General features: G+C 38.4%; 1 protein-coding gene across 1 annotated transcript in view; it reads left to right on the top strand.

Moving 5' to 3' along the window:
* The window catches only part of TMTC2 (transmembrane and tetratricopeptide repeat containing 2), a 149651-nt gene that overhangs the window by 36667 nt on the left and 103251 nt on the right, over positions 1-9733 (top strand). Inside the window, exon 5 of the mRNA XM_009697670.1 lies at positions 8101-8927. Coding sequence (XP_009695972.1) covers positions 8101-8927 — 827 coding nt within the window. The remainder of the gene's footprint in view (positions 1-8100; positions 8928-9733) is intronic.

Here is a 9733-nt window from a genome sequence, read left to right as displayed (position 1 = left end):
GGGAAACAAGGTAAAGGGCATCCTATTCAAGGTATTCTATTATTTTTATCAAATGTAATTTTGAGGAAATTTTCTATTGAAGTGTTTGCAGTTTTTATTATTGGCTAAATATTCTTATATTTGTGCATTTCTATGCCTGTGATATCTTTGCAACACTCTGCTGTCATTGGGTAGTGATTACTTATGTAGCTAGCCAGTGCTATTTGCTGCAAAAAGTTTAATTTGTTCTATTCATTTTCTAATAGGTATTCATTCCCATTTCTATTTAGTGTATTCAATAGGGAATGAACACAAAAAAACTTCCCCAGTAATTAACACAGGACATAGTGTGCTCTCTCTTCTTCAAATTAGTCTTTGAGCATAGCCGATTCTCTAAGAGACTAACATGATCTAAAGAAAAAGAGGAACAAATGAAATTGTTATTAAAAATGTTAATTTTCCCTGTCTTACTTCTCTGAGATTGCAGTACTTACTGGTCAGGTCTTACAAAGGTTGTTAATTTAGTTTCTTTTATAAGTTTTCTTCTCCAATGTGTTATTCTTCAAACATCCCAAACATCCAAGCATGTATCTCCAACATTTTATTGCCAGTGCTTCATGGCTACCTGTTTAACTGCATGGGAGGCAAGACTAGGTTAGATGACAAAGGTGGCATGTAGATGTGCTTCAGACTATTTGTTTTGACTAGGAGTATGAGAGGAGTTCCTGTCAATAAACTTGGAAACCAAGCTTTCCATCAGTGGTGGTGACCTACTATTTGTTAGCATTCTCCTTGAATTACCTTTCATCTGCTGTTGACAGTGACTTTGAGTCTCAAAGGTATGTAGTTCTCACTGTAAGTCACTTTTCTGAAGGCTTTCTGAGCCTGATAGTCATTGATGCATTGCCTTGAGTTTTTCCAGTTCTTTGTGATTCCCTTTATTCAGCTTGTCACACAAACAGGTTCTGAGTCACTTAACAAATTCTTTTCCCTATCTTGCTGAACCAGTAGATCTGAAAATAAAGTATCTGCACCAAAACAAACTTTAAATATTACTTTTTTTCAAAGGAAAGAAGTGGTTACTTGTATGATCTTAAATGAATCTTTCTTGATAATATACAGCACCTTCTGAGTTGATAAGCAGCTTCTGTATTTCACATGGACTTTCAATATTATCTGTGTTTCTCTTTGAAAATATTGAAGGTGTTCAAGCTTTACTTTACTAGAAGGATCACGATTAAGTGTTCAAATTTGTAATATATTTTCTTTATGAGTGTAGTTTCAAGTTAACTTTGCTGCTTGTCCTTTTGTTATATTTTAAAGTTACAAATAAACAAAACACCTCAATTTTTCAGTTGGCAAAGGGAAAAACAAAAAACCACATAAGATGCTGCTGGTTATCCACTGTAGAAACTGACTTTTGTAGCTTGATGGGCTTCCAGCTGATGGGTTTCTATTACACCTAGATCGGTTGTTCTGTCAAAAGTAGAGCCAACTTGCTATTTACCCCATGTACAGAAATTGATTATTGATTATCAATCCAGTAGAAGGAAGTAAAGTTGCTTACTCATTGCCAGAGGTTTAATCTGGGTTTAAATGACATTTTTACTCATAAAATCCGTTTCTATTTGCATTAGTCAGTTAAAAAAATATGTGTCTATTTACACTCTTATGGTGTATGTTTTTCTCCTGCTGCACATTAAACCAGCTCTTAGGCTTTGATTTTCCTGTATTGCTGTCTTGTTAGTGTAGGAAACATGTGAAATGTGCCATAATAATTTTTGGCAGTAGGTTTGTAGGTAGGATTGCACTATGTGCTTTTAAGAGCCATTTTATGCTTTGCTTTTTTTTTTCTTAAACGTGCTTGTATTATGTTGTGTAGAAGAGCAGAACAAGCTTCCTTTAGAAGAAAAAATGCCTATCCATCCATTCAAATGAACAGTGCTTTAGTAAGTTGCCAACACTTCGCACGGGATGAGTAGTTCCAAAGCATTGTCAGGTCAGATTTACTTAATACGGTGTATTAAGGTACAAGTGACATGGTTGGCCTCAGCTTTGGGTACGCCTTTTCAGGTGTGTTCATTACTCGAGAGGACAGCACAGCTATACAGCAGGTACAGTCTTTGCATTCCCAGTAGGGCTGCGGCAAAGCTTCCTTTCTCCTTGGGGCTCAGCTGCCGTGCTCATCTATGAGACTGTCCTGCTCCCTTGTAGTCCAGGTGGCAGAGGGAACTGGTGCTGTTTGACACAGCTGGAGTTTTCCCTTGGTTCCCTTTGAACTTACCTGAATTGCTCTGTCATGTTGCTCTATCCAATTCCTTCATTTTATTTCTGAAAGTTCTGTGCGGGAACCAGATAATTTTAGGATATACTAGTATTGAGAAGAGTGGAAGGATTACTTCATGTGTCTTGAAGGGTGTGGTTTCATCTGTAGTCTCAGTACAGTGTTTACCTTTTTAGCAGTGGTTTAAAAGAGTTTCTTGTGATCTCTGATAATCCCTGATGCTTCTCTGAAGATGAGCCGACTACTGGTTCCACATCTCATACTTGTGTAGCTTTAAGCAGTTGGAGTTGCCCCTGCCTTTTCTGAACATTTCTGTTTTTTCAAGATCATTTCAAATTCTAGTTCTGCCTTCTAACATACCTGCATGTTCAGTGAGCTCTCAGTGTTTTGGCTAGTGCAGAAAGTCCGGCACCCTGCCCTCGCTGCAAAACCTCTCGCATGAGGCCATGCTTGTTAAATGAAATGCAGGTATGACTGTTGGGCCACCTGCCTACCCGTGCGGTGGTAACGGTGGTATTGGACAGCATTCCTGAGCCGTCTGGCAGTTCAGGGATGTGTTTTTGTCCCAGTGGGCTTCTAACCTCCTGTGTTAAGTTCTTGCTGCATAGATGGATTAACCTCCGGGTAGATATCCATGGTCTCACCATTGTCACGCTGCATTTGGCTGTGTAGACTTACCCTCAGAGAGAGCCTGCTCGGTTGCACTCATCATGATACAGATTTATCAAACTAATGTAGTGCCTTCTGCTCTTGTACTACCTCCAGTCATTGCTACAGTTTCTACTCCTAATGCAATTTATCTTTTCCCCTGTAGTCCTTGTAACTATTTTTTCAGCTGAGAGGTTAGAGGTGTTTTTAATTTAAAGATTCATATTAAAGATTTTAGAGGAAGACTTTGGGCAATTTTAAGTGCCAGTATTTACAACTCAATTTAAATTTTAGTAAGGCGAGTCAACAGCAATAAGGACTGCTTAGCTTGTGCTACTTGCTAGTTACAATAAAAATATGTACACATAATCGTCAGCTGTTTTATGAATGCACTGACTTCCTTGTTGAGGAAGAATTGTGTGGGTTCATAACACTAGAAGTAAATGTCATTAAATATGTACAGTTGGTGATAATATTGGGTAATTGGATAAGCTATAGACAGAGTTCCAACTTAGAAGAAAACCAGACCTTCAGGCCAGCTGTTGCTCTATCACCAGTGGAAATGAGTGAACCTCATTTAGTGGGTCATGCGAGCAGGAGCAAAGTGGGCAGGTGGGGAGGGAGCGGTAAAGGCCACTTCCAGCTCAGTACTGTGACCTGGCAGGGGCTGTGGCAAATAGCTTTGTCCCTGCTGGGGTTACATTTTGAATTCTAGTTCAGCTCAAACTCAGCTGAGCTGTGATCCAGGAGTCTCTACCTACTGTGGAAACAAGATACTGTCAGTCTAGTGATTTGGCAGTGTTTTACTACTTCGGGAAGTCCCAGTTCTCAAGCCAACATAGTCTGAAGGAGCTCTAAGTTGGAAAAGAAACTTCTGTGAGTAATGCCGGGTGACTTACCCACTTCTCTGCATGTCCTGAGTTCTAAAAATAACATTTAGTGTGTGGTTAGCCCTGGTGATTTTGATATCTGGACTGTCTTGACCATGTGCTGTATTTAATGCTGCTTTGTGAAATGGACAAGGTGAGGTTAAAAGAATAGTGTCTTTTGAAAATGCTTTGGATACCGCTTAGGTGATGACTGAGCTTTGGCAGGGGCTGCCCAATCAAGAAAGCTGCTGCAGTGCTTTATTTAAGAGCAGTATAATGAAGTGAGGAATTAGGATTTAATGCAAGGGAAACGTGCAATGTGGGTGGGTCATGCAGATGGATTTTGGTAGGGAGATGAAAAAGGTTTCTGCAGTCACAAACACTAAAATTGCAGTGGTGGTACTTGACTGTTAGCAGGCTGGAGAGATGTTAAATCTGATCTAAATCAGTGCTCATTTTTTTCCCCAGATGAAAATGACTACTTATGAAAGGTTAGAGGATTTATGGGGGTGCCAAAACATATGGCAGATGGGCTGGATTAGGACTCTTGAGTGTAGTAATCCAAATCCTTTCTGCCAGGCATTACAGAGGATCTCTTCCTGCTGCTGGGCTACACTAAATGTACACAGTCAGAGGAGCACAGGCTGTCAGGAGGCTCAGAGGAGGAGTTGCTAGTGAAAGTGCTTGTCTGAGCAGAGCTCACTTTGAAAGCACTTTCTTTGCAGGTGAAAGTCTACTGGGGAGCTGATTATAGTTAATTTTAATTAATTGCTGTAACCAGGATTATTTTTTTCCCTTTAGTTTGCTATACAAAACCTGGAAAAAAGTAAAGCCAAAACGTGAGCTAAACCTTTCTAATTTTCTCTGTCTATACTAGTACAGAGGGATAAAAGCTGTGCAAAAGTCATGGTTGTTGGGAGGCGTAGAGGGGAATGAGTTTGTCATTCCCCTTCTGAGCCAGAGCTATCTATGTCTGATTTAAACAAAAAAAGAAAAAAAAAAGGCATCGTACTTTAAATTTTTGTGACAGAAGTTTAAGTGTTAGGGATAGTTTTAGTCTTGGTTTTGGACTGAGTCCAGAGGATCTCCTCTGAAATCTGAAAATTCACCATGACATGTCAGTGTTACACAGGTTATTGGTAACTGTCACCATAGTTAAAGTATAGTTAATTTTAAAAAGATGTAAAGCTGTTGGCTTTTGAGAGGATCCATGTCTCAAATAGTTTCTGGGGAAGGATGCAAACCGTTTGTGTCTGAGGCAACAAGAGGGTTTTTGCACTCCTATCCTGTAGTCAGTTAATTAAGCTAAAGAATCCACCAGAACTCCTTCTTTAGTTGACTGGTATTTCACAGCACAATAAATTGATATGCTGGTATGGAAAACCACCTACTCTGATATCTCTGAGCTCCACAAGTGAATGCTTAGATATTTCATTTGACAGTAGTGTAAAATTTTTTTTTTTAAAAAAGTTTTGTTAAAGCATGAAACACAGTACTGCATATAGATGTGTTCTTTGTAGAACCGGGACATGTGAGGGTCCAGACCTTACAGATCTTACATCTAAACTGAAAAGGGAGGCTGCAAATAGTTCCTCTAGCAGTAAGGATGGATTAGCCCTGAGGTACAGATTGTTTACGTTTTTAGGGCTAGGAGCAAGAGGCAAACTTTTCGTTGTTACTGTTTTATGATGTATGAAGAAGATCTGAAAGTTTTTAGCAGGTTTCCCTGTTATCCACAAGGAATGGCTTATCTGCTCTAGAATGGTTTTGTTACAGAACTTTGTAATGTGAACTTTCCCAGCATTTAATTGAAAAGTGCATTGGTTAGATCTTTAGGAAAGGGAGATTTTCTTCCAGTTGTTAAGTATTAACAAAATAATAAAGCAGTCAAAGCAATCTGTGAAAACTCACTTCTCATCTGTTAATCAAGTTTCACTTGCTTAGTATTTGGGATATCTTCATCTTTTGAGTAGTATATAGCCTTCCAGAAAAGACCTGCCTTCAATTTCTAATTAAAATGAACAAACAAACCAACCATCTTCCACTTCCCAGCCTCTTTCTATCTAAGCAGCCTCCTCTTAAGAGACTGTAAAAGTGTGTATAGAAAGAGCAAAAAAAGTCACATTTAACATTTGAGAGTTGTTTATACGCATGTTTGAAGGAAACGAGTTTGAAAATAATTGAGCCAAGGGGGATGGTCAGAAAAATTTTCATGTAGCAAAATATGTTGGGAATGAAAGGACAAGTTGAACCAGGGACATAAGGTTTTACTATGAGGGTCTACATGCAAATCCATGGAATCTGAATAATCTTTTTATTTCAAATATAAACTTAGTTGGGAGTTTTGGTGATAACCAGTTTACACAGCCTTATAACATTAAAAGCATTTAAACAGTCTTGGCAAGCAGAGATGAAACAGTGTCTGAGATGAGTTGCAAAGTATTATCCAGCTTACAAATAAAACTAAGTTGTTACAGTAGGCTTTCCAGGGAATATATTCATCATAAAGTGTAGACGTAGGTTTTGATTGATTTATTGCAAAAAAAATGTTGATTTTCCAGGATATAGAAATATGCAAAAGCTAATAAATCAAACTGGAATTAATATCGCAAATGAGATACGTGGACTCAGGCTTTACTTCATGTATAAAAAGTGCCAGCATATTTTAGGTGGTTCTGATACAAGTACGTAAATATTCTCATTATAGATTTGTTTGTCCCCTACTAATACCTCCATTGAATTCTTCCATATTGCCTCAAAATTGAATTAATTAATCTAATTGCCATTAAATATTTTGAACTACACAAGGCCAGACTCTATAGAAATGTCAAAAGGAATAAATTTCTTCATGAGATAAGCAGATAACTTATAATGACTAGACCATATCTCGTTGCTGGAACATCAGTAACCCAACGGTAGAAAACTGTTGATAATTGACCTAAAGTGGAGCAACTCAATCATCTGTATTTCGTGATATCAAGGGGAGAGTCCCCCACAAAGGAGAAAAATGAGTTGTTTGAAAGAAATAAGATAAAACATTCCAATGTGAGGTCCTGCTTCTGAATAACTCAGGAAATATTGAATAACCATCCCAGGAATGTGTAGTGTGAGATGGAAAAAACAGACCTAATAAAATGAAAAATGATTGGCAAATAATTCTTTGTAATAATGGGGGAAAAGATTATCAAAGTGCTTACACTGTATCTGGAACTATTTGGCAAATAGTTTTTCTTTTCTTACAAAAGGCATCTGAGAAATTGAAATATAAAAATACACATATTTTAGCTTTTACAGATTATTCTGCAAAGAGAGAGTAACCCAAAACAGCTTTCCTTTAGGGTGCCCATGTAATTGAGAGCAGAACTTAAGCTCATCAGTCCTAGTAATAGGTGAGAAAATTCTCATTCAGACAGAAGTGGCGTGTTTCTGCAAGTGTTTGAATAAGTAAGTGTTTTCGGATGCGGCGGGGGGGAACCCAACAGACCGTTCCAGCTGGCAAATGTCGAGTTATTCCATAAATAAGTGGAGGTTCTTCAAGTTGCTAGCATGATGACATGGGTAGGTGGAGGCAGCTGCATGCTTCACATAGTATTATTTAGGTGGGTATGAAGATGTGAAAGGTTTTACAGCACTTATTTAGTATGGTGCGCTTAAAGAAAAAACCAACATCTTGTTTGGCTGTGAGATGCAAAATGAAGTGGGGCTTTCAGTAGTAGGCACATCTGAAGATGCCAGATGATCACTGTAGTTAAGGTAGGAGCTGGAAGACCTAAACATGGAATCCGTGTGGGTTTTCCTCTCTTACCTTCTTGGAAAGTTTATTTAGTTCTCAGGTGGAACACCTTAGGAGAGACTTCCATTAGGAAAACTGGAACTGGAAAATTCTTTAAACGTTAGATGTGGTTAAGGCAAACTGATGTTTTGGTCACAGCCAGGAGCAAAGAAGAGATTTGAGAGGTTATGTAGGAACCATTGTAAGATCCCATAAATTCCTCAAAAATAAAGAGTTTTTAAAGGGTTATACAACTTAATCTTAAGCAAGGACTGACAGCCCTAAGATCTCTAAAGGCTTGGCTCTGGTGCAGGCTTGATACAGCTTAAATGAAAGAACCTGTTCTTTTAGTCTATGGTCAACAGCATACCCAACATTTTGTGTTGCAGATGTCAAAGACCGAGATCTGTAGTGCTTGTTTCCTTTACGATAAAAAAGTTGTATCAGATATTTCTTGGTTCCTTTTGTTTATAATTTACAGAATTAAATACCTGGTGTTGATTTATGCTGATGATTTTTTTTTTAATTTTTTTTTTTTTCCCCCAGAGAAAGAATTTGACCCTCTTCTTCAGCATTGGTTTACTGACCTTTTGGGGAACTGCATTGCTGGGTGTCCGCTTGTACTGGATGGGCAACAAGCCCCCAAGTTTTTCCAATTCTGACAATCCAGCAGCTGACTCAGACAGTTTTCTCACGCGTACACTGACCTTCTTTTACCTGCCAACCAAGAACCTCTGGCTGTTGCTGTGCCCAGATACACTCAGCTTTGACTGGTCTATGGATGCCGTGCCTCTTCTGAAAACAGTCAGCGACTGGAGGAATCTACACACTGTGGCCTTCTATGCTGGACTCCTCCTCCTTGCCTACTTTAGCTTGAAGGGCTCCAGCAATGAGAGAGAATGCAATGGGAAAACTGTAATGAATGGCAAGCAGAATGCTAATGGGCATAGCTGCCACTTGGAGATGGAGTACAAGACACTGGAGGTGAAGTCAAGCTTTGCATCAAAAGAAGAGAATGGTATAAAAAAGCACGAAATGCAGAAACTGCAGCTTCCTTCAACTGAGAACATTGTCATTCTGTCTCTGTCTTTGTTAATAGTGCCCTTTGTTCCTGCCACAAACCTATTTTTCTATGTTGGCTTTGTAATAGCAGAGCGTGTGCTGTATGTTCCTAGTATGGGCTTCTGCCTGCTGGTTACAGTAGGTGTCAGGGCCCTTTATGTCAAAGCCCAAAAGCGCTTTCTGAAGAACTTGGTTTTTTGTTCCACTGCTGCATTAATTGTTTTCTATGGACTCAAGACTGGTGTCAGGAATGGGGACTGGCAGAATGAGGAGATGCTGTATAGGTCAGGGATAAAAGTAAACCCTGCTAAAGGTAATATTTGCTCTTTATGGTGAATGCTTTATTTATTCCTATCTGTCTTTGCCTTTGAATTGTCTGATTTTTTTTTTCAGCTATATCTAAAGAGGATACTTTAGGAAATGTCCTTTTAAGTTGTAGTAGTATGTACATTAGTAAAAAATGAGGAAAAGCAAAGAAGTGTTTTGATTAGGTATTACGGGTTTGGCACTATATCTAAAGAGGATACTTTAGGAAATGTCCTTTTAAGTTGTAGTAGTATGTACATTAGTAAAAAAAAGAGGAAAAGCGAAGAAGTGTTTTGATTAGGTATTACAGGTTTGGCATTAAGATGGAGAAAATGAGACCCTAAGGTAAGAGGATACTTTCTTTTTCATTGGTCTTAGTTCTGTATTTTGGAATTAAAGATGCATAATTAGTGTTACGGACCTCACCCTGGTAATTTTCCATTTAGAGTCTGGTATCTATCATGCTAATGAAGGTTTTTTGTGTGTTCACCAAATGTTCTGTTCTCTATGACTAGGAAGTATAAGAAAATAGTACAGGACAGCATCAGGGAGGTGCTGGGTTTTTATTTCATCTGATGCAAATAACGTCAATACTACATAGTAAAAATGAGGAAATGAAGTCATATTATTCAGCCTAGGAAATGACTGTAGTTCCTCCTGCATACAAGTACTGTAAAGAGTTATTGTCAAATACTTATGCCTTCCTGTTAATGTGTAAATGTCAGCTATTTGTAACATTGCTCAGCTTCTGCTCTCAAAGGTTGTATCTATGCCATAATGAAATGTGACTACAGCTAGTGTAAACACATCCAA

The sequence above is a fragment of the Cariama cristata genome, unplaced genomic scaffold (genome assembly GCF_000690535.1).
Source record: "Cariama cristata isolate BGI_N322 unplaced genomic scaffold, ASM69053v1 scaffold3850, whole genome shotgun sequence".
NCBI lineage: Eukaryota > Metazoa > Chordata > Aves > Cariamiformes > Cariamidae > Cariama > Cariama cristata.
The sequence above is the reverse complement of the archived record's forward strand: the minus strand, read 5'-3'. Positions and strand labels throughout refer to the sequence as shown.